This window comes from Panicum virgatum, chromosome 6N, assembly GCF_016808335.1.
Source record: "Panicum virgatum strain AP13 chromosome 6N, P.virgatum_v5, whole genome shotgun sequence".
In the NCBI taxonomy this organism is placed as follows: Eukaryota; Viridiplantae; Streptophyta; class Magnoliopsida; order Poales; family Poaceae; genus Panicum; species Panicum virgatum.
Genome location: NC_053150.1, coordinates 52,136,493 through 52,161,604, shown reverse-complemented (window position 1 = coordinate 52,161,604; position 25,112 = coordinate 52,136,493). Strand labels below are relative to the sequence as shown.

The 25,112-nt window shown below is 46.7% G+C and overlaps 3 protein-coding genes and 1 long non-coding RNA gene across 10 annotated transcripts; all 4 read right to left on the bottom strand.

The window, feature by feature from the left end:
• Positions 1–230: 230 nt before the first annotated feature.
• LOC120679603 (peroxisome biogenesis protein 1-like) lies at positions 231–12,010 on the bottom strand. 7 transcript variants are annotated; one of them, XR_005677262.1, is made up of 19 exons: positions 11,699–11,965; positions 11,086–11,259; positions 10,865–10,964; positions 9,511–9,960; positions 8,656–9,300; positions 8,451–8,542; positions 8,225–8,298; positions 7,891–8,113; positions 7,632–7,725; positions 7,392–7,546; positions 6,918–7,148; positions 6,582–6,782; positions 2,087–2,212; positions 1,905–1,981; positions 1,512–1,629; positions 931–1,215; positions 730–806; positions 558–636; positions 231–474 (listed from the first exon to the last, which is right to left on the bottom strand). XR_005677262.1 is itself a non-coding variant. In XM_039961226.1 (18 exons), exons 1-17 carry the CDS (start codon positions 11,909–11,911, stop codon positions 768–770), a joined length of 3,282 nt encoding a protein of 1,093 aa, XP_039817160.1. In that variant the 5' UTR covers positions 11,912–12,010; the 3' UTR covers positions 231–631; positions 730–767. The 7 variants fall into 7 exon arrangements, 4 of the variants coding, with proteins under 4 accessions (XP_039817160.1, XP_039817158.1, XP_039817157.1 ...); XR_005677261.1 differs by having other exon boundaries at positions 558–631; XR_005677263.1 differs by having other exon boundaries at positions 558–619.
• Positions 12,011–16,466: 4,456 nt separating this feature from the next.
• LOC120679736 lies at positions 16,467–17,047 on the bottom strand. Its single transcript, XR_005677297.1, has 3 exons — positions 16,935–17,047; positions 16,784–16,852; positions 16,467–16,609 (listed from the first exon to the last, which is right to left on the bottom strand). It is a non-coding gene; the product is annotated as an uncharacterized LOC120679736 (long non-coding RNA).
• An 80-nt stretch (positions 17,048–17,127) lies between these two features.
• LOC120678313 lies at positions 17,128–18,935 on the bottom strand. The gene is made up of 2 exons (XM_039959437.1): positions 18,671–18,935; positions 17,128–18,133 (listed from the first exon to the last, which is right to left on the bottom strand). Exons 1-2 carry the CDS (start codon positions 18,933–18,935, stop codon positions 17,409–17,411), a joined length of 990 nt encoding a protein of 329 aa, XP_039815371.1. The 3' UTR covers positions 17,128–17,408.
• A 720-nt stretch (positions 18,936–19,655) lies between these two features.
• On the bottom strand, positions 19,656–24,231 carry LOC120678391 (probable protein S-acyltransferase 19). The gene is made up of 9 exons (XM_039959562.1): positions 23,933–24,231; positions 22,915–23,028; positions 22,439–22,837; positions 22,212–22,280; positions 22,067–22,138; positions 21,862–21,987; positions 21,596–21,676; positions 21,317–21,511; positions 19,656–21,158 (listed from the first exon to the last, which is right to left on the bottom strand). Exons 1-9 carry the CDS (start codon positions 23,975–23,977, stop codon positions 20,142–20,144), a joined length of 2,118 nt encoding a protein of 705 aa, XP_039815496.1. The 5' UTR covers positions 23,978–24,231; the 3' UTR covers positions 19,656–20,141.
• Between the last annotated feature and the right edge of the window lie 881 nt (positions 24,232–25,112).

The window sequence follows — 25,112 nt, the reverse complement described above, 5'->3', positions numbered from 1 at the left end:
CCCCTGCTCAAGGACACGTGGCGTCACCGCACCCGTCCCAGAGCGGGGAGCGGGTCCGGGGCCGTTGACCCGGCCCGTGGGGCCTGGCTGCTCCGCCTTTTATGGCATAGTTACGGATGACTACGCGAGTCTTGCCTTGCTGCAGTAGGAGTGGTTATCCCTACTACAGGGTACCGACACAACCCTTGCAAATCCTTCCTTATCCCGTGGCTAGAGAGGGCCATGGTAACTAGACCAATCGCCAATTCGGCGCGCAAAGAACAGCTAAATTCCTGAATCAATCAGCTCCACCCGTACAGAAACAACATTTCCAAGGCTCTGTATCACATCATCCTTTACACACGAGCCAACGATTATCATGTATGTTTTCTGTTAGCATTTCTATTTACTCTACTATACCCCGTCGCACAAAAAATTGTGACAATGCTATAAACATCTGATCGGAGCACCTTCGGCCATGGATTCCTTCAATGGCTGTCCTCATCATACAACAAAGTGAACCTTGGTTAGTTGTCTTCGTATATGTTGTTTCTTTCGGAGGATAGTTAAGCACAAACTTCCTGCTTCACAACCATGGTGCTTAGCAATCTTCTGTCGTACCATTGAACATAAGAGTAACCTGGACAAGCATCTTCATTGTAGAAACAAGTTCATCAAAATGCTCAACAACATCATATTTCGTGGACTTTCGTCCAATTAGATAATAAATAGTCTGACCCCTGACCTTACCTGATCGATTTCGCAACACGCTGATGTGTTGGAGAGACTCAAGCTAGTGTGACCTTTTTGCCTTTCGACTCTCTTGCCTGCACCGAATGCTGCCACTGGTTATTCTTGGAATCTCAGGTAACAAGAAACACTATAAGGTTCTGGATTTTTTCCAGTACAGCTATCAATGGTTTGATGATGTAAATTGGATGTGAGGTACACCTTTGTGGAAATAGACTTCCTGGATGATACAAATTCACCAAACTCCTTATCATACCGCCGCTTCTCATCTGCAGGTGTAGAAGGTCTAGCCTTCCTAGCAACAGACATGAGAAGTTCTTTGCTGATGCACGGTTCGCTTTCCGGGACCCCGTTACCCTGGTTGTCCAAAAGTTCATGAACTGCTGCCAACCCAGCATCTGTTAGAATAGCGGCGAGATCAGCACCAGTAAATCCTTCGGTCAGAAAAGCAACATCTTCCAGACTGGTATCATTTGCCAGTGAAACCTGATACCAACAAAAGACAAAAAGCAAGGATTGAAAGAAATATACTAATACCTCAATGAAATAACACACTGTCATGAAATGCATAAATACACTTCTCAGCTTGAAGTCTTTCCGAAATTAAAAGCAAAACTAGAAATGAGGCCCAACTAAGATAAGCTGAAAACTTGTTAAGACGAAAGCTAGCATTGTTCTAAAGATGCAACATACAAAGAAAGTGCATCTGGAAAGTCTGGTGAAATTAGACACGAGAAAACATGACAGAAGCAACGGCCACAGGTTTCCAAGAGAAGACTCACCGTCTTAGAATGCACCTTCAAAATTTCCAAACGTTCATCCCATCGAGGAAAATCACAAAAGACTAGACGATCAAACCTTCCAGGCCGCAAGAGCGCAGCATCAATTAGTTGTGGCTTGCTGCACAAAATAACAAGCCATCCCATAAGAATATGCAACACAAATTAACTAAATAAGCTAGCTATTTAGTCAAATTCCCTAACGTTAGCCAAAAAGAAAAACTCCACAGCATTTTCACCCTATGCAAAGCTCTTATGCAAAACGTTGTGTGGCTGGTCAATATAGTCCATAGCAATAAAACAAAAGTAACTCAACAGCATATTTCATCACTTTGTGAAAGTACATAATAGAAGAGCTGAAGACTAGGTCTGCAAAAACTATAGCATTTATCATACTTGCACGGAGCTAACCTCGTAGCTGCAAATACAAATACCCCAGTCAAAGTTTCCACACCATCTAGTTCCGTCAAGAACTGCATACAATCAAATCAAATGCACATTTAGATCGTTCTTATTTCTGTAAGTAACAATGAACCTTGAGATTTTGACATATTAGAGGCAAGGAGACAGTCAGTTGCCTGATTAACAACACGGTCAGAAACTCCAGCACTATGAGTTCCTCGCTGGGGTGCAATGGAGTCAAATTCATCAAAGAATAGCAGGCAAGGTGCTGCTGCAGCTGCCTTTGCAAAAAAGTCACGAACCTGGAATTGATTTATCAACATTAGTATTGGAAAGAATAATTGCCTTGTATTACTCCAAACCCTAGAAGGGTGGGATATATAGAGCCTCTAGATGGGCCTCTATGTATGGGCTCAATATACTCCAACACACCCCCGCAGTCTGAACTACCGGCGCAGCGGTGTTCAAGACTGGACAACAAGAAAGCTAACACCCCCGCAGTCTGAACTACCGACGCAGTAATGTTCAAGACTGGACAAGAAGCGAGTACAAATAGAGTATAAAGGGCAAATACCCCCCGCAGCCACAACTAGCCACCGGCTACGTTGAGGCTGCATCGAAACTCCGAGAAGGTCGAGGAGGAGGCTACGTTGAGGCTGCATCGAAACTCCGAGAAGGTCGAGGAGGACAGCCCCTTGGTGAAGATGTCAGCAAACTGGGAGGTAATCGGGACATGGAGTTGGTGGAGAGATACACGGCGCTGACGTTGTCACAGTAGACGAGCGTGCTCTTCGCGAGCGGGCTGTGGAGCTCTGCCAAGAGCTGTCGTAGCCAGGACGCCTCCGCCACGCCGTTAGCGACAGCCCGGTACTCCGCTCGGCACTGGAGCGGGAGACAACCGGCTGCCGCTTGGACGACCAGGAGACCAGGTTGCCGCCCAGAAAGACGGCGTAGCCGGAAGTGGAGCGACGAGTGTCCGGGCAGCCAGCCCAGTCAGCGTCGGTGTAGACCACCAGCTCAGCAGAGGACGAGCGGTGAAGCACCAGGCCGAGGTCCACAGTGCCACGAACGTACCGGAGGAGACGCTTCTGCGCAGCAAGGTGTGACTCGGGGATCATGCATATGGAGACAGACCTGCTGAACAGCGTAGGTGAGGTCCGGCCTGGTGAAGGTGAGGTACTGCAAAACACCGGTCAGACTCCGGTAGGCAGTAGGATCAGCCACCGGATCACCCAGATCAGCAGACAGCTTCACCTGAATGTCGACAGGAGTGGAGCAGGGCTTGCAATCAGTCATCCCAGCCCGCTCCAGAATATCGAGTGTGTACTGCCGCTGGTGAAGGAGAAGACCAGACGGGCGAGGCTCAACAGTGACGCCCAAGAAGTGGTGGAGCTGACCCAGATCCTTCATAGCAAACTCCTGCTGCAGAGAGGAGATGACACTCTGAAGTAGCTGCCGACTGGAGGCTGTGAGCACAATATCATCGACATAGAGCAGCAGATATGCAGTCTCATCCCCACGGCGGTAAATGAAGAGAGACGTGTCGGACTTGGCCTCGGTGAACCCCAATGTCAGGAAGAACGTGGCGAACCGAGAGTACCAAGCCCGAGGAGCCTGTTTCAGACCATAGAAAGGCTTGTTGAGCCTGCTTCAGGAGAAGGTGTGGAGGAGGTGGAGTAGGGGAAATCCGACTCGTCAAAGACGACGTGTCGGGAGATCAGGACGCGGCGAGAGGTGAGGAGCATCGGTACCCCTTGTGGTCAGGGGAGTAACCAAGGAACACACAACGAGTCGAGCGGGGCGCCAGTTTGTGAGGAGCAGTGGCGGAGGTGTTAGGGTAACACGCACACCCGAAGACCTGAAGGTGGTCGTAGCGAGGAGGGGTACCGAAAAGAGCGTGGTGGGGAGTGGGAGCAGGAGAAGCAGTGGACAGAAGACGGTTGAGCAAGTAGGTGGCGGAGTGGAGGCTCTCAGCCCAGATGCACGGGGGCAGAGAGGCTTGGATCAGAAGGGTGCGCACGACGTCGTTCGTCGTGCGAATCACCCGCTCAGCCTTGCCGTTCTGAGGAGAGGTATACGGACAAGACATACGCAGCTGAACACCCCAAGAGAGGAAGAAAGAACGGGAGGTGGAGTTGTCGAACTCCCGCCTGTTGTCACACTGGACGGCCTTAACGGTGAGACCGAACTGAGTGGACACCCAGGCAAAGAAGTGGAGGAGGGTGGGGAAGGTCTCAGACTTGGCGCGCAAAGGAAACGTCCAAGAGTAGTGCGAGAAGTCATCGACCACCACCAGATAGTACTTATAACCAGAAAGGCTAAGTACAGGAGAGGTCTACAGGTCACAGTGAATAAGGTCAAATACATGCGTCGCATGCGAAGAAGAAGAAAAAGGGAGCCGAACATGACGACCGAGCCGGCACGCATGGCAGAGGGGCTCAGCAAGAGCCCTAGTACCAGGAACATCGGTCCTACGACTGAGCTGAGCCAGAACGTCGCGGCCAGGATGACCAAGACGGCGGTGCCAGGTGGTGGAAGACGGCGTCGCGGCAAAAGCGGCAGACCAAGACGGCCAGGGCGAAGAAGAAGGCGAGAGTGGTGCAACGGAAGAAGGAAGGCGAAGGGTGTAAAGGGGCCCCGTTCTGTCACACCGGAGTAGCGGATGTCGGGAGGCCGAATCCTTTACAGTGAGGCCAGAAGAAACAAACTCGATGGAACAAGAATTGTCAGCTGTAAACGGACGAATGGAAAGAAGGTTATGAACCATCTGAGGAGCAACAAGAACATTGAGAAGACGAAAGGAGCCAGGAGCAGAACCCACGGCGGTGACAGGAAGGCAAGACCCGTCACCAACCATGATGGAAGAAGGACAAGAGGGGTGTAGGGGTCGGACAGAAGAGAGGATACCGGCATGTGGGGTAGTGTGTAAGGAGGCACCCGAGTCGGCGATCCACTCGGTGCTGACCGGTGGCATCCGCCCCATGGCGCTGAAGGACTGCGCCAGTGCGGCCTGGTCCCACCCCCAGGCCAGGTCGGCTGCTGGCTGGGTGGAGTGGGCGGGGTCTAGAATGGCACGAACAGGAGAGCAGCAGCGGCGAGCATGGCCGCCGGCTGGGGCTGAGGACGAGGGGCCCCCCTGACCCTGAAACGGCCAGATCGGGATGCGCCCTGGCCATGGGGCGTTGAAGGATGGACAGGACGTACCTCCAGGGCCAGGAGCAGGAGTGGGAGCCGGAGTCGGGGTCGGAGTGCCCCGACGGCCCCCACCAGTACCACCAGAAGGAGCGCCGCCAGCACCACCACCACGCCCGCCCCGACGACGACGCCCGCGACCTCCCCCACTCCCGGTCTGGGCGGTGAGAGGAGCACCAAGGAGGGGGTCGGTCCGGGGTCCAGATCCAGAGGGCGGAGCCTGGTGGGAGGACAGAGCGCCGTGCTCGGTGGAGGGGACGACAGGCTGAAGACGCTCCCAAGTGAAGGTAGTCGCACGGACGCGCTCCTGAGCCGCCGAAGCCGCGGACGTGGCGGTGAGGAGGGCCGCGGCGAGTGCAGCTTCGGCCTGAGCAGCTCGGGCGACGGTCGACGGCGCCATAGGCGTGTGCAGAGGCGCGGGCATCGCGGCGGGGAAGGCTGCCGTCGATCCGGGTGCCAGGAACGTGCAGGGCAGCCACGCGCCCGAGGATCCGGCTGCAGGGGCAGGGAGGCAGGCCTGGGAGCCCGGGGGCTGCAGTAGCGGCTGCAGAGGGGCGCCGTCGGGGGCAGGGGCGCCCGCGCCCTGCCCGCCCAGGGCGGCGTCAAGGGCGGCGGCGGCGGCGCCCCCTGCCTAGGAACCAGATCGGGCGGCGGCGGCGCGCGCGGTGTCTAGGGCGGCGGCGCACGCGGCGCCCGCTCCTGGGCCGCACGTGCCCCCGTGCAGGGCCGGGTAGGGCTGCTGAAGGGGCAGCAGCGCCAGCCCCCACGGCCGGGGCGGGCTGCTGCAGGGGCGGCAGTGGCGCCCGCAGGGGCGGATCGGCCGGATCGGGCCCCGGCGGCGCCGGATCGGCGCCCCCCGCGCCAGCCGCATCCCATGTACCCGCGGGCAGAGGCGTGAGCGCGGCAAAGGCGGCGGCGGCCGGGACGGTAGCGCCCCCCGCGGCGCTCCCCGCGCCAGCTGCGCCCACGCGCACGCTGGCGGCGGCGGCAGCAGGGCTCAGGCGGCCCCAGGCGGCAGGGGACGGAGCAGTGGGCCAGGCGGCGGGCGGAGCGGCGGCCCAGGCGGAGCGCGAAGCAGAGGAAGGGAGGGGAGGGTAGGAGGAGAGTGGAAGGGGGAGGAGGAGGCCGGCGGCGCCGGCGGCGGCGGCTGCTGCGGGCTGGGGTGGGAGGGAGAGAGAGGAGGAAACCCTAAGCTCATGATACCATATTGGAGAGAATAATTGCTTTGTATTACTCCAAACCCTAGAAGGGTGGGATATATAGATCCTATACATGGGCCTCTAGATGGGCCTCTATACATGGGCTCAATATACTCCAACAATTAGAAACATGATGATCTGAGTGTCTTATTCATAACTGGAGAACATGGTTAACAAAACAAGAGACAAGGAAATATCCTACACCTTCAAATATCTTTAGTGTAAGCAGGGAAAAACATGGAACATTCATGCAATGCTCAAAGGAAAGAAACGTCCTTACAGATTGCTCAGATGAACCGATGTACTTATTCAATAGCTCTGGGCCCTTGACTGAAATGAATCGCAAAGAACAAGCTGCGGCTGCAGCTCTCACAATGTGAGTTTTGCCACATCCAGGTGGTCCATACAGGAGAATGTTTGATCGCAACCGTACAGGTGCCCTGGTAAATATATTTGGGTATTTGGATGGCAATTCAAGAGTCTACAAGAAAGAATACAAATATAAGTAGGATCATCTACACAGGCAACCAAATGAAAGGTGTCCAAAAATGGTTAGTTTTTCAGGAGCATATTGATGAGATGAACACCCTTAAAGAAGAAAGCAAGAAATGTGCACCTCTTTAATAATAGTTACTGCTTCATTTAGCCCTCCAACATCTTCCCAGCCACCATCTTTATCATCAGGAGCATACTTTCTAAGTTCACGCATTGCGACAGGAAGGAAGCCGTGCATTGCCTTTGAGAAATCTTCCATCACCAAAGTTGGTTTCACAGAGTTCAGGGAGGCATTAGAAGGCAGAACAAACCGAGAAGCAGCAGCGTGCACAGCCCTATCAATCAAAATTTCCTGTAATAAAATAATATATATACAGGATGAGTATTCGTTACCCACCAAATTCATTCAAAAAAATATATGTACGCTATACCACTGCGAAATATTTGTGATGTTTGCCTAAGAAACTTTTTTTCACCCCTTTTTGCATGTTGAAAGAATTTGCCATAATTATAATCACAAAAAGTTCATGAGACAAAAGTTTATAAAAGTCAGCATTTCTCTTCCCCCAGTTTGAGGGAAAAAAGTTAGCATTACCAAGTCATATGCATCATAACCTTCACATTTTGATGCTATGTCAGACAGAACTTCCTCAGAACACTGCAACTCATGCTCCTCAACTTGATGTTTGAGAAGTGCTTTGCGCTGAGGGACTGTAAGAGCATGAAGCTCAATGTGGAAATCAAATCTGCCTGTGGAAAAAAAAAAGCATTCTTATACATTTGAAGTCAGAGATTCAACCACCGGACTTTGAAGAACAGTAGAAAAGGAAATAACCAGAGGAGGTTAAGTCTTGAGGAAGACTCTGAAGTGATTGAACTGAAGCCATAAATGCAATAGGCCCATATCCACATGTACTTCGAGTCTTATCCTAGAAAGTGGTTATGGCAAGCAAAAGTAAATAAAATAATAAAATAACTATCAACAGGGAAAAAGATAACATCGGAAAAGAAAATTTGAGACAATCACAATCAAAGCATATTTCTAATAAATTTCAACAATGTGAATAAAGAGAATTGTCATAATATCTCCTCACCTTGAACTCATCCATAATGTCAGCCAAATACCTTACTGGAGAATCAGAAGAACTGGATGATTGAGAAACTTGAGGATCTGAAGAGACCGAAATTACACTGTCCAGATCATCAAATATGATGATCGAAGGTGAATGAAGCAGCGCTTCAGAAATGCTGTCCTCAATTGCTTGCCTCATCTCCTTAGTCTTGCCCAGGGCAAGTTTGGAACAATCTCTGTATATTCTGCTCTTTGAAAAACAAATGATATAATTAAGATTTAGGTCACAATGAGCTTTCTTCAAAAGAAGAAATATAACATAACTTGGAACAATAATGTTCCACAGAGTGTCTTACACGTGCGCCAAGATCTCTTTATGATCTTCAAAGTATTTTGCAGATGCCCTGGTCAAAGCAGTTTTCCCAGAACCCTTAAACAGAAAAATGAGCCACACAAAGCTGTAAATAACAAATGCATGCATACCCTACAGTAATTAACATTCAAAATATGATGTACTACATGAAAACTGAAAACACAATATAATGTCAAGATTTACAACACAAAGTGGATGGTGTTACTTACTCGAGGCCCATAGACAAGAACATGTCCAGGAAAGGGGAACTTTAGTCTGTTAAATAACCTCAGGCTACTTGATGATAGGAGCACAGATAATCCTTCAGAAAGGAAATCATATCAAGTCAGCTAGCCAACAGCAAGAAATGCAGTAGCCAAACAACAAATAGATGCAGCAAATGAACTATTTGGCTATCTAGTTAAAGAGTATTACTTTTTATCACATCTGACATTGCATTCTCCATCCAGCCTAAAGAAGATCGTGTCAACTTGAAACCATCAGCGGCACTACTATCCATTATGGAACCAAAAGATACAGGCTCTCCCAACTCCAACTTCCTGAAATGCAGTTCCACATTTTCTGGATTGCCGATTGGAGCGCTCCAAGCAGTCTCAACCTTGAGTTGTGTATTGTCAAAACTAGAGTTTTCAGAAGTAAATGTGAGCAGGTATAGTAATTCAACTCCTCTGTTTGGTTTTTCATATGCCACCTCAAAATGGAGCACAACATTGGATGGTAAAACTATTGAACCTATCTCAGTATGGCTAGCATGTAAACCCATTTCCTTAAGTTGTCCAATAAGCCAATGTTTAATAAAAAACTTCTGCTTTGACACAGACTCAGATATGCTCTCTATATCTGCAGCCTGGAGACTTTTGCTTTCACCATAATGAGCTTCCTGGAAGAAATCATCATTTTCAGGAGGAATTCTGGTTATCTTTGAAGTGTCTGCTTCCTGAGTGACTAATTCACTGTTACCATGGGCATCTTTCACATGCATCACGAACCTTAAAGAAGATAATGTTGCTACAGGCTCATCCTTCGTGATATTAGCTGAGTATGTCTTAATATATACCCCTAGGATCAGTAAAAACCTTTTCAGAGTATTGTAAAATACATGCTCAGTCACATTCGTGAAAAAGAGTATTGTAAAATAAAGAGCAGAAAAGATGCAACAGCATACAGATAAAATAGTTGTTAGGAAACACTTTGTCCTCAGATCTCAATCCAAAGACTATAAGTCGGATGCTTCTAGTAGGTAAATGAAAGAAAGACACGCGTACTCACATGAGTGTACATCAGCACTTATGAAATGTCGAATAGAGTAGGGGAGCATAACATGCCCTTTGGCAACAGAGTCTGAGAGTAAGATATAAACCACAGCTTCGTGGGTTCTTTCTTTAGCTACTGAAATTCCCTTCTTTTGTGCAACTTCTTTGCCATTATGAGCGAGTCCTTTCTTTGATGACTTAGGTGAAACAGTGACCATTTGGAGATTGCAAACCGAAATGCTTGTAGCTGTATCAGGGTGTATTAGCACAGCATAGCTGAGAACCACCCCTATGTCAACACCTTTATATTTGAACGTATGTATATGCTTCCTATCAGCCGGTTGAACACGAAGAAGTGCCTTTGTTTTAACTTGTTCCTCCAGTGTACTTTGCTTTTTCACATCCTGAGAAGGCTCTTTGCGTTTTTTGGGTGCAACAGCAACTTCAGTTCCTGGCACAAGTTGAACTAAAAGAAAGAAAAACAGTGGATCTTTAGCAGCAGATAGGAAGAAATTAAAATTAACAAGTTAAAAAGTAGAAACATTTAATGAATAGATTGTCTATCATGAGATTACTAAAATCATATAACATTACATAGAACGTTGGAACTATTCACACGATTTCCCAGAATTAAACAATCTTTAGTATTTCTTCCCAAGGTATTTCATTAGTTCTAGTAAGTACTCATTAGACATCTTAATGCATGAATATATCAAACTTGATTATAAAATTCTGAAACATTTTATAAGAAGGGACAAAATGTTAACTAAGCTAGATTTTCTTTAATATATATCAAGTTTGGAAAAATCTAGTTGCTTACATACTAGTAAGATTGCTAAAGTAGGTAACATGTTTGATTCAAGATAACATAAACCTTACAAAACATAATCCTATTAGGCACCCTGCATGAATTATGCTGTAGATTGGTAGCTCCAAGATAGGTGCTGTAGGAAGTTAATCTTAGGATATCAGAGGATCAACCCATGCCACTTTCCAGAGAAAAAGGGAAAATAAACAAGAAGATAAGTATCTAGCCTTTCTGCCAACAAAACAGACTCTGGACTGCGCAATTACTTTATAGGTAAATCAATAATGACTTCTGCAAGCACAACTAAGAAGCTAAAGAGTATTTTGATTTCCGTAAGCTACACAACAACTGTTTTCTACCTCGATTACAACAAAATTACTTATCGACAAGTGTTCACTGACCTATTCCAAAATAACTTCACATAAAATTAACATACTGTAAAGAAAACATCACTTTTTAACACTGAAATAAGTTAAAAGGGTACTAAAAGAAATACAAATTATAAAATGAATGGATGTAAGAGAAAATGTAGAAGTTAGCAAACAAAGTAAAAGAAGTATACCCACTGACTTCTCTGGGCAAGATGACACCACAACAAACTTCACAATATTATGGCCATCCAACCACAAGGGGAATTTCATACCCTCATAAACGATGCCGACCTGATTTCAAGAATAAATAAATAAATTTCTGTACCAAAAGTGAAACATGGCAACATGATGGACTACACAAGAATAACAGACGAGTTGATTATCTCCTTTTTTCTCAGAAACCAAAGACCACCTGTTTCAAGATTGTTTCTTCAGCCAACTCAGCACGGCTCTCTAGTATCTCCCAGTCATCCTCACCGTATGGTTCTATAATGACTGAGTCAGCTTTGGCCAGAGAGCGAGCTACACTCAGCTGTGCTATAGTTCCATCAGGCAGTGAAATGCAGTCTGCCAATTCTTGGGCAACCTGCAAGACACACCATTGATGTCATAATACTGCAGATATCCAGGTTGCACCTTTGCTACATAAGAGTGTGCGAGGTAAACAAATTGAGGCCAGACAAGAGATGGTCATCACAATTCTGTATGCAGGGATGTCGAAAGCAGTACAAAAACGACAAGGAAGTATAGGAAAGAGCTCGATGATTTTGATCCCCTGCAACTCTAAAGACTCTAGTCAAACTGCTATTCAGCTAAGACCAATGAATCACTCTGCCCATGCAACAGTACCAAAATTTACTACACGCAGTATCGTGGTATAGAACAAGGCGTCGACAAATTCGACATCCACAATACCCGATTCCCGACAGGAAGCATCAATTCGACTAAGGATTTACAGACGCAAAGTGACAAAGCTACGGCTGCCGTAAGGAACGGGATAGCGGGGCTAGTTGTGGGCCGCTGACCTCGATGGCGCCGGATCGAGACGCGGCGCCGGACCAGGCGAGGGACCAGCGGCCACCGGCGGGGCCGCGGAGTTGGAGCGCGAGGACGGGCGGGAGGTCGCCGGACGCGGAGGTGCGCTCCAGGGCGTGGATGAGGTGGAGCGGGAGCGCGACGAAGCAGCTCCGCGCGCCGCCCACCACGCGGACCTCCACCTCCATCCCGCCGCCGCTCATGGGTGCCTCGCTCGCTCGCTAACTGCCTGCCTCCCCCGTCCCCGCCGCCCTTCCTTAGCAAGTCGTCATGGTGATGCTCCGTTTGGTCAAACAAAAGTCAACTTGAATATGAGTACATGACGTATATAACGAAAACCCAATCATATATTTTTGAGAGAATTATTTTCTTAGTTCTAAAAAAATTATATTTAGTTTTTTGGCCTTTTTTCTCTTAAATTTGGCTATTTGGCTCCAAAACGAGTTTTGTTTAGTTGCTTGGTCTTTCTACAGTCTAATTATATATAAAGACATCAGTTTAGCTTTTTAACCAAGAAAATGATAACATAATTTTTTTTGGTATTTTCCCACTAGTAAATAATTTCTAGACATTTATAAATCTATTTTAAATTTTTAAATCATAGAAACATTGTAAAATAGTGAGGTATTGTTATAATAGATCATCAGTAAATATGCTGGATCTAGCAAAAATCATCAACACATCATTTGAGCTACTGAAAATTGGTACTAATAGATCTTAGCCCTTCCGTCACTTGCAATTATCTATTAAAAGCAATATCTACTTTTCTGTAGCTCAAATGACATGTTGGTGATTTTTGCTAGATCCAGCATGCTTAGATATGATTCCATTGAACTTTTCACTACTTTACTATGTTCATGTGATTTAATAATTGAAAATTGATTTATAAATTCTTAGAAATTAGTTTACTAGTGGGAAAAATACCAAAAAATCATGAAATTTTTCTTTATGTTGTCATTTTCTTGGCTAAAACCCTAAACTGATGCATTGAAATATAATTAGACTATAGACCTAATTGTAGGTGATGGAAGGACCAGGAAACTAAACGAAACTCGTTTTGGGGCCAAATAGCCAAGTTCAAAAGAAGAAAAAAAGGCTAAGAAACTAAGCGCAACTTTTCTAGGGCCAAGAAAATAATTCTCTCTACATTTTTTTTACTGAATACCCCAAAAGCTCTACTAAATCTAGAGGAAATGGGTTTATGATCTGGTGTGGTTGATCTTTTACTTCTTCCGTTAACGTACAATTTTTTGAGTTTGATTGATGTGGACCAAACGCTTATTTCTGTTTTTTGTCATATCTCCATGCGGCAATTTGACTGTAATTTAAGTTTGGGCTATTTATATTCCTACCCCTAGTTGTGAACCCCACCTCAGTTGTACCCCTAACTCATTCCCCACCTCAGTTTTACCCTCCCACGCGCCACACTTCGCTCAATTCTACCCGCACAGACGGTTTCCGTCCGTCATTGACAGGTGGGGCCCACTTTTCACCAAATATATGCACTGCGTTGTCTCACTGACCAGCGGGCCCCACGAGATACTTTCCCCATTCATTCTCCACCAGCCATCTCGATCCAGGGAGGCGGAGCGGCGGCGGCTAGGGTCCCGCAGGGCCGCCGCAGCCTCCGATCCGGCCGCCCGAGGCCTCCCTGCGGCTTCCCGTGGCCCGAGCTTTCCAGCCGCCCCGCCAGGCAAGTCCCTGTCGCCGCGCGCCGCGGCAGGGAGGGCCGAGCTCCCTGCGCGCGCGGCCTCCTCCCTGCCGCCGCCGGGCGCCCCGCCGCGCGCCTCTGCACCGCGTCCCTGCGCGCCTCGCCTCCTCCCTACCGCCGCCGCGCGCCTCTGCACCGCGGGTCAAGCTCCCTGCGCACGCGGCCGCCGGCCTCCCCGCGGCTTCCCGCTGTCCGCCTCCCTGCCGCGCGCGTCCGACCTCCTCCGCTGTCCGCCCCCCTGCTGCGCACATGATGCCCGCTCCCCACCGGTCGCCTCTGTTCCTCCTCCCCACCGGCTGCCTGCCCTGACCGAGCTGCACGTCCGGCAGCCCGAGGCTCCGCCGCCAAATCCCCGCCGCCCTCGCCCCTGCGGCGCGCGTGCTTGCCCGGCGAGCGCGGGTCCCTGACGCGCGCGCGTGCTGTGCGCGGCTCCCCGAGGGCCCCGCCGCGTATCTCCTCCCAGGAGCGCGCGGGGTGCAGCTTCCCCCGGCCGCCTCCTCCCTCCGACTCCCTGCCTCGCCTGCCGCACGCACGGCCCCGCCGGCCTCCCCTCCGCAGTCCAGTCCGCTTCCCCGCCCAGCATCCACCTTGCTGCGCCTGCCGCTGGTGAATTCGTTTGGAAGCTTGAAGGTAGTTTTAGTTCTCTGCTCTATGATACACTGATTGTTGAAGGTTGTTTGTTGAGCTGCTAGTTTACAATTGCTTTGTTGTACTGCTGATCTTGATTTCTGAAAATCGTTACAGCCCAATTCTAAAGCACATCCTAAGAGGCACATCGTTCTGACCACACATCCTAAGAGGCTTATACATACCTATGAGCAGGTCAGCATGTCGCGTGGGAGCAGCTCAAGCATCAGAGCATATGAATTGGCCACGAACGGGCCGATGCCACTCACCCGCTGTCCAAAATGCCCATGGTTGGATCCCCTTGTGAGGTGCACAACGAAAAGGACAGAGAATGGCAACTTTGGCCGTGAGTTTGTGAAGTGCGAAAGCAAGGCGCAGGCAGGAAAGGTTTGCACTCGTTTTGCTCATGTTATTTAGCTTCCTAAGTGTTAGATTCGTGAACAGTTGTGTGGATCAAACTGTGTGATAATAATTTGGTTTATTTTGATGGATTAGGCTCTTAAACAATGCCACTTTTTTATGTGGTTGGAGGAGTATATTGCGGCACTAGGCATATGCAGGGATGACATGATGACCGGAGCAGCCCCGGAACAAGCCGTCGACAGTAGGGCATATGTGGCTTCCGACACACTTGCTGCCGAACTGAAGAACATGAATGCCAACCTTGCCGAACTAAAGAGCATGAATGCCAACCTTGCCGAATTGAAGAAAATGAATGCCGACCTTGCCAAACTGAAGAACATGAAGAAATTGTTTAAAGTCTTTTATATTTCTTTGATATCTATCGGTGTGCTTTTTCTTATGATGAATCATTGAAAACATCTTGCTATAAATTGCTTAGCACTGTGATGCCACTGTTGTTTAGGAGTGAGGAAATTTGAGTATGTAAATGTTGCTTTAGTATGAACTGTTGTTGTATTAGGTCATGCCACTGTTGTTTTATAAACTGCTATAAATTTTAGTATTAGGTCATGGCACTGTTGTTGTATGAACTGATGCTTTAGACATTTAGTGGGCAAAAATAAGTTTAACACTTAGCACAGAAGCGGCCAAAAGAGGCAAAAACCAGCACCAGGACCTCACCCACCGCGAGCGTCCAGAACCAGCGCCAACACCCCCATCCACCAGTGCCAACCTCACCCATCCACCAGCGCCAAAAGCCCAAAAAATTGGTGGTGCTGGGATTCGAACCAAGCACCAGGGGTTAGGTCCTTACAGAGTGCTCCAGGGACCAGTCGGACAGGCTCGAAGTTATGCCTTACAGTGCAACGGAATATAATTAACATATTATTCGGATTTGAACTATAAACAAATTACAGAAAAAACTTTTCTATAAATTCGGATTTGAACTATAGGTATGTCATATAGGGTTCAAAAAATCCTATATAAATATATACCTAACTAAGTATACACAAATACACATCATATCCTAAATTTGTTCAAAATTTCAAATATATGGCAACAATATTTAAATTCATATTATTCTAGTCATTTTCAGAAAAATAAAATAATATGTAAATGTGGTCCAAAAATTCAGAAAATTGGCATGGAGTCATAATATGATGCTGAAAGTTTGTAATAAAAAATTTGAAACATTTGACAACAGTTCATATATACTTTGTTCACAAATTGGAACATCTCTGAAGAGGTTTCATAAGATTCAACTTGAAGTTCATAGTTTGAACTAGAGTCAATAAATGTTTAATTATTTTTACTTCAATTTTGCACTATATATTCATTTAAAGGCAAACATTATGTATTTCAATGGTATTTACCATTTTTTAACGCTTAAACAATTTACTACACATTTAGATGTGTTAAACTAGACAAAATAAATAATAATTGTCAAATGGGCTGAGCAGGCCCAGTTACATGTATATGTTTGGCCCAGTCACTAGGAATCCTGGTTTTAACCGTTTCTTTATAGGTTAAACGAGATGGATGTATTTACGAGATGGATGTATGCAGTAAAAAAGTGATCAAACAGAAGTCATGATCCTCTCGTAGTAGCCATCAGAGATTAGCCCAAGAGTTCAGATGTAGTCAGCTCATAGCAGGTGGTGAATCAGATTCAAATATTAACAACACTAGATGCATTCAAATATTTAGATGTAGTGAAACATTCACATCAACACCATATATTCAGATCAACATCACATCACATATATTCCGAATTTACCACCATCTGTTTTAAATCTGATGGTTTCTCACAGTCTGATGCGAACTAACAGAAAATGGTTTCTCACAGTCTGATGCGAACTAACAGGAAATGGTTTCTCACAGTCAAATTTCAAACCAGAAAATACTGCATGACTCTGACTGCCAGTTTCAAATGACAGTCCAAAAGACACCGATAAAGCTGGTACATTTTCACTAGGAATTACAAGCCAAAAGACATCAACAGTCCACGATAAGTTTTTTCTTGCTTCTTGTATTTTTTGCAATTTTGACTTGCTTGCTCCTAGTGTTCTTGGCTGGACTATCTTCAGTTCCTCCCTTCCTTTTCTTCCCTTTGGATGGACCATCTTCAATTGGTTTCTTCCTTTTAGGTGGATTCTTTCCCCTGTGCATAAAAACAGTAAAACAACAATTAAACATAAAAATCAACAACAAAGAAAATTACCTAGGGCCCATATATATATATATATATATATATATATATATATATATATATATATATATATATATATATGCATGCTCGCTGAGGCAAACCCAACAAAGAATCAGCCAATATTACCTAGAGTTTTTCTCCAATCTTTCTTCAGTTCTTACCTTCCCTTTCTTCCCTTTGGGTGCACTCCTTGCCCTGAAAATCAATACACGCATAAGAGGAATTACTAGCAGAACATAAAAGTAGAATACCAATAACAATAATAGAGGAATAATACCTAGAGGGTCCATCTTGTGCCTCTACTGTATTTTCTTCTTCCTCATGCCCTTCTTCTCCAAAAGATGGATCAACTGCATTTTTACAATTTCTAGCAATGTGTCCAAATCTGCCACAGCTCCTGCATTTTCGCTTTCTAGGCCCAAGTCCAGCTCCCTCAACACTTGATCTGATTCTAACTTTTTTGGGTCTTCCCGGTGCTCTTCCTTGAATTGGAGGATGCATCACGAAACCTGGATCAACAATGTCCCACTGATGCTTTGCCTCTATAGAAGGTACATTTTCAGCATAGGTTGCATTAAACTTGGCCACTGAGTAGTACTCATGTACATACTGATCTATTTCGGCAGCTGAACCACGAAGAGAAGTAATGAAGAAGAGGGCATGGATGCACGGCAACCCGGTCATCTGCCACTTTCTACAAGTACATGTCCTCTTTTCCAAGTCCACTGGATATCTAAATTCTCTCTTTTTCTTATCCAGCTTTGTAAGTGTAGAGCAACTTGAAACTTTCTTGCCAAGGACCATAAATCATGTCCAGAGCCTGTTCTTTTCCATAGAATACCCTCATGTAAGGGACCTCAACACTATACTTCTCTTTGATTTTCTTCACTAATTCAGTGGGGCCAATAGATGGATTCTCTGTCACCCATGGCAACACTACATCACCACACCACCTACTCTTACACAACTTCAATGATGCTTTCCTTTCAGCACTTGGACAAGAGTGACGATGCGGGTTCACTTTGACTTGAATGATTCTGCTATTCCTCATTGGGGAGGCATGCAACCTCCATTGACACCTCTTGAAGACACAATGCACAGTTAATCTTCTTGGCTCACTCTTGTCGATTTCGTAATCATATTCATTCTTAAGACAGTAGGTAGCAAGTGCATTCCGTAAAGCAACCATTGATGGAAATACACTGCCCTCTTCAAGAGAAGGATTCTCTTTGTCATATTCAATCATCGGGAAGTCATCTACATCCTCATCATCCCCATTCACAGCCATGTCATTATTCTCCTCCTCCTCCTCCTCATCTGTTTCTTCGAATTGTGGCAAATTGCCAACAAACTCAGGATATAGTCTCTCATCATCATCAGGTAACACATCTAATGGAACTGATGCCTCTGCTGCCTCACTTGGATTTTGTGGCACTTGGATTCTGTGGCTGCTGCTCGGAAGTATTTGCATCCATCCTATTTGATGAAAAAAAAGGGAAAGAAATATACATGAGCGCAGCCACTTATAAAAGCAATCATCATTTCAGGACAAAGCAATTGTAATATGCACCCATGCTGAGAATTGTAATCATCATTTCACTAACTCAGCAATTGTAATCATCATTTCTTTCATTAATTGTAAATATCATTTCACTAACTCAACAATTGTAATCATTATTTCAGCAAGTAATCATCAGTTGTAAGCATCATTTCAGAACAAAGCAATTGTAATCTGCACTAGTTCACTAACTCAGCAGTACAACAAAGCAATTGTAAACTAGCAGCTCAACAAATAACCTTCAACAATCAGTATATTGTAGAGCAGAGAACTAAAACAACCTTCAACAATCAGGGAGTCGGAGGGAGGAGGCGGCCGGGGGAAGCTGCACCCCGCGCGCTCCTGGGAGGAGATCTGCCGGGGGAGAGGCGAGAGGCCGGCGGCCGGGCGCGGAATGTCTCCTGGCGCCGGGCTGCGGGAGCCCTGCTGGCGGCCGCGCGCGCAGGGAGCTCAACCCACGGACCACAGCTCGACCGGGGGGCGGCGGGAAAGCTCGGGCGGGGGAGCGGAGACCGGTGAGGAGGCTAGACGGAGCGGTGGCCGGCGGGGATGCGGCGGCGGCGGCGGCCCGGACCAGACGCGGCCGGCAGGCACCCGCGCGAGGCAGGGAGGGGGCTTGCGGACCGCGCGCGGCAGGGAGCCACGACGCCTCGCAGGACGTGGAGGGCCGCCGGCGGGGAGCCTCGGGTGGCCGGCGCGGCAGGGGAGGTCGGCGGGCATGCGCGCGCGGCCGGGAGCCGCGGCACCACGCGGCGGGGCCCTCGGGGAGCCGCGCACAGCACGCGCGCGTCAGGGACCCGCGCTCGCCGGGCAAGCACGCGCGCCGCAGGGGCGAGGGCGGTGGGGATTCGGCGCCCGGCGGCGGCAGGGAGCTCGGCCCTCCCTCCCAGATCTGGATCGAGATGGCTGGAGGATGAATGGGGAAAGTTTCTCGTGGGGCCCACTGGTCAGTGAGACAACTGCGGTGCATATATTTGTTGAAAAGTGGGCCCCACCTGTCAATGACGGACGGAAACCGTCCGTGCGGGTAGAATTCAGCGAAGTGTGGTGCGTGGGAGGGTAAAACTGAGGTGGGGAATGAGTTAGGGGGACAACTGAGGTGGGGTTCACAACTAAGGGTAGGAATATAAATAGCCCTTTAAGTTTCCATAGAAAAACAGAGAATTCATATGATTGATTAATTAATTAATCTACAAAATAAGGGCCTAGGAGCAACCAGTGGTATAGATCGATCAAAATTTTAATCGTGGCAAATGAGAGAATTTCTGGAGCTGTTCCGCTCAGATTATTGCGTTCGAATCCAAAGTTGCTCTCGTATATGATATGATATGTCACCCACACTCACCCTAACCAAACTGGTCCGGCAACAGGAGAATTATTATATATACGTAATAAGGAAGATTCAAAAGCAATCGATGTAAAAGTGATGCTGGGGCTCAATGCCAACGAATAAGAAACCATAGAGCTTTGTATAAGATGTACTGCATTCTCTATAAAGTATAAACTGTGACTACATAACATGTGATTTACCCGAGCAACAACTCTGCAGGTTTTCTTGGAACCACATGAATTTCAGGCACCCTCGTCCTGTTGAACCAGAGCATTCAAGCACTAAAATGCTGGACAAAAATGCTACCCATAATTAACGAGCAAAGAATTTACATCGCAACCGATTGGTTCCTCTAACTGTCATGCTTCCAGTTTTCGTTCCAGTCAAGCTTCAGTGTAAAGATCAGCCCTGCTGACTCTTTCCGATGGTTTTCCGACAGATGCTGCTCTGCTGGAATCTTTGGTGATCCTTAAGACAGTGGAGAAGTCTGCCAGCAGCTGTTCAGAACTCTTATTATGTCACCCAGCAGTGAAGCCAGCGATCATCTTACCCCTGTTGTCGGTGTAGTTATCTGTCAGCAAACAAGTACCATGAGCTCACCTGTTGAACGGCGGTGGGTTCGTCTGAAACGTTCCTGGAGCAAACACTGGGAAGGACGCGGCGGTTCGCCTTCTCTCTCCTGCAGTGTCAAGTTGGTGGGCAGTGAACTCCCTCCTTTCCTCGGGTCGCGCTCTTGCACCCGGGTCATCACTCCTCCGAGTGCCAGCAGCAGCAGCAGCACCAAAAAGTGGTCCGCCAAAGAATATCGACTGCCCAGTGTATGTCAACCTCTCAGACGGCTGTCCAGATGTCAATGCTGGGGAAGAGGCATTCACGGGCGCGAGATTTCTCTCGCGATTGCTTGGCGCACCACCTGGGTTTGCCAAGAAACGTGGCGCCCTTGCTGCTTGATCACCAGCAGCAGCCCCTGGTCTTGTGGGTGCGGGTGCCACTGAAACAAACCGACCAGCCTCTTGATCCCAAACAACCGATGCTTTTCTGTTTTCCCGGACATAAGATGTTGCTGACTGGAACACCGGGTTGGATATCTGTGTGGTTGGAACAGGCTGCGGCCTCATTACCACTGGTGCAGGCCTTGGAGGTGGTGGAGGCGCAGGTGGCACACTAATCTGTGTGTGAGGCACGGGCTTGTGAATGCGGACTGGGCTGCTTATGCTGCTAGCACTCTGTGTGCCTGATTCGTAGTCATCCTGGCTTGCGAGACTCTGAGGATACGAGGAGCTATGAAGAGACGACAGCTTCATATCAGCCCATTTTTCCTTGGTGGCACTCGCACTGTAATCAGCACTCATGCTGCTTCTCATGCTTGCATTGCCGCTAGAGCTAAGGCTAGACCCTGGACCCCGGCGTGTATCTATAGGTCTGAGGACAGAGGATGATGCTCGAGCTTTCGCTGCAGCTTTCATTGCCTCATTGCTGTCCAGCTTTGCAAGCTTCCAGGCACTGATTTTGACTTGCTTCTTGGCTTTGTTTGCTCTTTCAGTGTGTCTAACAGCATCAGGGTCGACGGTTGATGGTACCATGCCTGGCTCCAAATGTGGGATCACCTCATCCTGTTTCAGAGTTGGAAGTACAGAAAAGTTAGAAAAGAACACCTTTTCGATTAACACATTGTTTCCACCATGCAGCTTCTTACCCAATGTTCAAAGTTAGTGTCCAATTTTTTAGCCGTACCCAAATTTTCAAAGCAGTGTGAACCATTGAAAATTACCTTATCAACAAAAATCCTTGGAGGTGTGCACCATGAACCCTTGTAGTGAAGACCAAGTGAACTAGCACCACTGAACCCAGTAGTGGCTGAATTTGTTGGGGAGTAAACAATGTTTACCTCCTCCTGGTCCTCTTCCTCTTGTGGTGCTTCACTCATAGCTCTCATTGCAACAACATATTCATAAGTTGTGATCCCCTAAGTAGAAAAAAAAAAGCAATATAGTAAGAACAAGGTGGCCTTTTCATGCATATTGTCCATGGCGAAAATTGTGAGACACACCTTTCTGATCAAGATCATGTGGAAGAAGAAAAGTTCCCCTAAAGGTACACAAGCAACTAGAGAAAGAAGAGTGAAAAAGGCCTGCACATAAGAAGTTCACATTCAGTCAACAAATAGCAAAGTCTTAGTCTAACAAAGTCATGGAAACAGGAAACAATGACTATACAATTGCATACAGTTCTAGAAATCTATTCATTACAATTGATAATGTAGTATCAAGACTAAATTACAATATAAAAGTATTGACAATTTCTGCTAGAACTTACGACAATGGTAGCAAAGGCAGGACGAGGTAAGCCATTCCCAAGCTTGTCTTGAATAATTCTCTCTGAATTCTTGTTGGTGAAGCATATAACAAGAACAGCAATGCCTACTCCAATTTCAATGGCAAGCTACAATACAAAAGATAAAATAGTTTAGCAAGTACTGAATTATTAGATGTTGAATAATACACAAAGTCACTTTACATACCCAGAGGAGACTGGTAGTCATCAGAGCAAGAAAAGTGAAATAGTTCTTCCGTCCAACACAGTTATTTAACCACTGCAGAGGATCCAAACATGAGATTTTCATAATTAAAATTTGAAGGCGCATGCAGTTTCTGTGTAAGAAATACCCGACAGTGATGATCAAATCCGTCAACACACTTGTCACAGCTTTTGCAATGTTTACTGAATTTGCGAACCTGACAAATTTTTCTTTGTAAATCAGCAAGACTGAAAACACAAGTTTTCACTTTTCAGCCAAGTTGTGTGGCAGCTAAGACAGACAGAACGTGTTGACTAAGGATAAGACAAAAGCTGCTGTGTGGTTGAAACATTGAACAGCTGCACATGAACGTACCTCAGCATTACATAATGTGCAAAACAAGGCATCTTCACCGTCCACTTGATTCTCTGAATCATCAAATTTCCTACAATCCTCCTTGATAAACAAAGCACAAACAAGCCCTCCAAGTAAGCAGCTCCTTGAACTTCTTGGTGGTTGGGACCCTAGATCTATATTTGCGTCTCCAACAGCTAAACCACCACGATTAGAACGGCCATCTAGAGAGCTCCTATAAGTAGATGTTGGGGAGTTTGTGCCAGCAGCAGTATCAGTTTTTGCTGGCAAATTAGTGCCCTGTATGTCAGCAGTACTTCCAGGTGCATCAATGAAGCCATCCTCAAACTGTGACATGATCCCAGGATCTGCAGGGTTTATGCTAGCGCACCGGATATAAAGGATGAAGACAGCGAATGCCTGGCAGAATTCACGCAAGTAAATTATGGCAATGACATCAACGCGTTTAAATGACAAAGGAATGCAGTGCTGCTTACCATGAAAGTATGGGTGCCGATTGCAACATATTCTAGGACTTGCTTCCCTAGAAATGGTGCAAAGAACGCATAAAATGCGACCACAAGAAGCAAGAAAACCGTAATTGCGACAACCTGTTCCATAATATATTAAGAAAATTGTCATGCCACTGTTAGCAAGATGAAAATAGAACATCTTGGACATGTTTGGGATTTTTATCAGTACAGTGATCCTTGGGAGGGGTGTATAGATAACATAATGTTTGTGTAGAGGTGAAAATAACTGCACGCAACATATTTTTTGAACTAACAGAACATAATTTGAGATAGCACTGTAAACTATTTAACATAAATGCATGCTGGGGAATAAATTGGTAACTTCATTCCTCTTTTTTCTTTTTGCCAGATTGATACTTGGAAAATATTAAGCAGACTGAAGATTCATCAGAAGCACAAATCCGATGGCAGTATTGAGATATAGTTTTTAAATGTTAAAAAGTTAGATATGGTCATATGGATGGAGCTATCCATCAGAGCACCTTGTGCGTGGTTCCATAATCATTGAATATACAACAGGTTCACCGTCACCAGTGTAAGACATGACGGACTTTGATCGCCAAACCAACAACGTGAACAAGCCATCCCTACTGGAGCTACAGCTAAGAGTAGCTTGCTCTTAGTTACTAGTATATCTGAAACAAAAAGAAAAAAAGGTTTCTTTCGTTTGCAGCTGTTTCAGTAGAATCAAAGTGCTAGACGAGAGGTCACAATCGCGCGTTTGTGCGTGGTTCCAGCAGCATTGTTTCGATGATTGCACCCCGCCGCGTGCTAAATTTCGAACACCACGTTAGGCGTATCTCTCCCCGTAGGCCGTAGCACATACGAGCTGAAGTTGTGATAGATTGCGCGGACGAGTGAAAACCGCTAGCAAACAAAATCGCCAAACTGAAGAGACCAAATACGTTGGATTTTTTTCGCAGCCAATTCCTGCGGTAAAATTCTCAAGGGAGATGGAAGGAAAAGGGGAGGGGAATTGCACCTGGAGCGTGTGCGCGGGGAGCTGCCAGCCATGCTTCCTCGCCATGGCCCCCTTCGCCTTCCTCTCGCTACTCCTCCCTTCCGCTTCACTTTCCTCCTCTTCTTCCAGTCTCCCTCTCTCTGGCACCGCCGCACCAGAGAGAGAGACAGAGAGAGAGAGAGGGGAGGCCTTTGCCCTGCTTTTTCGGGAATCGGGTAGCTCAAGAGTCAATCAAGACCCCGAGGAGCGCACACGCGCGCACACACACTCTCTCTCCTCTCTCTTTTTTGCTTCTTTTCTGGTGGTTGTTTTTCTTTTTTGACTGCGCCGGTTTGCGCTGCCATTTTCGTGCAGGTTGGTTGAGGATCAACCAGCCAAGAAAACTAGAAAAAAAATTGAGTTTGTTTGACCATGGAGGATTACGGCCGATCCGGTTGTTGTCTTGGAATTATGATTGCTTGGCAACAGCCGGTAAGCTTGTGGTTGGAACTCAACTAACCGCAATTCACATTATTTTTTTATTAGATAATAATGTGTCTTTAAAAAGTTTGATATATGATTTTTTTCACTCTAACTAATGTCGTGATAGTGGTAGACATACTTCGTGTAAAAAAATAAACTAAACAGGAGACATGAACTGCTTTAAGTGATAGTAGGAGCATGTCTATACTACTAATACTATAGTAGTACACATTGTTGCTTGACCATAAAGCGTGCAGGGAATCATGCTCTAATCCAACACATAAACAACCACATCCCTGAGCTGGATTACACAATGGGAGGAGTACATAACATAAAGTGATTTAAGAATGAAGGGAGGGCCAATCCAATTACCATCAGTATGCTACGTGTAGTGCAGGGAGCTTTGGTACAGAACAGGTAGACCAGACCATGGATGAATGCGACAGGGAATTGAATGATTAGGGAGGCGACGAGGAGTTGATATGAGAGCGGCGATCAGTTCCCAACCACTTGCATTCCATGGGCTGATCTTAAAAATAATTGGCGGCCTTTTTCAGCATGGATTTTGTGTTTCTTCTCCTTTCCTTAAGTAGGTAAACTACCATCCTTTTTCTTTTCTGATGAAGTGCCACTCTCTCATATACTTTTTCTCAAGAGCATCGCAAGTTTTTCATTTGTACCTCAAAACTGTGACTCCACCATGGATTATATATACAAGGTGATGTTTGAAGTGCGTCAA

Coding starts and splice junctions, on each gene's coding strand:
- LOC120678391 (XM_039959562.1), bottom strand. CDS start 23,977: ATGGCGAGGAAGCATGGCTGGCAGCTCCCCGCGCACACGCTCCAG. Junction 21,677..21,861: donor CTGCCTTTGCTACCATTGTC/GTAAGTTCTAGC, acceptor TCTTATGTGCAG/GCCTTTTTCACTCTTCTTTC. Junction 21,159..21,316: donor CAAGGATTTTTGTTGATAAG/GTAATTTTCAAT, acceptor ACTCTGAAACAG/GATGAGGTGATCCCACATTT.
- LOC120678313 (XM_039959437.1), bottom strand. CDS start 18,935: ATGCCCGCCGACCTCCCCTGCCGCGCCGGCCACCCGAGGCTCCCCGCC. Junction 18,134..18,670: donor GGTCGAGCTGTGGTCCGTGG/GTTGAGCTCCCT, acceptor TTCATCAAATAG/GATGGATGCAAATACTTCCG.
- LOC120679603 (XM_039961224.1), bottom strand. CDS start 11,911: ATGAGCGGCGGCGGGATGGAGGTGGAGGTCCGCGTGGTGGGCGGCGCG. Junction 9,301..9,510: donor AAGTGCTGATGTACACTCAT/GTGAGTACGCGT, acceptor TACTGATCCTAG/GGGTATATATTAAGACATAC. Junction 1,216..1,511: donor TGAAGGTGCATTCTAAGACG/GTGAGTCTTCTC, acceptor TGTTGGTATCAG/GTTTCACTGGCAAATGATAC.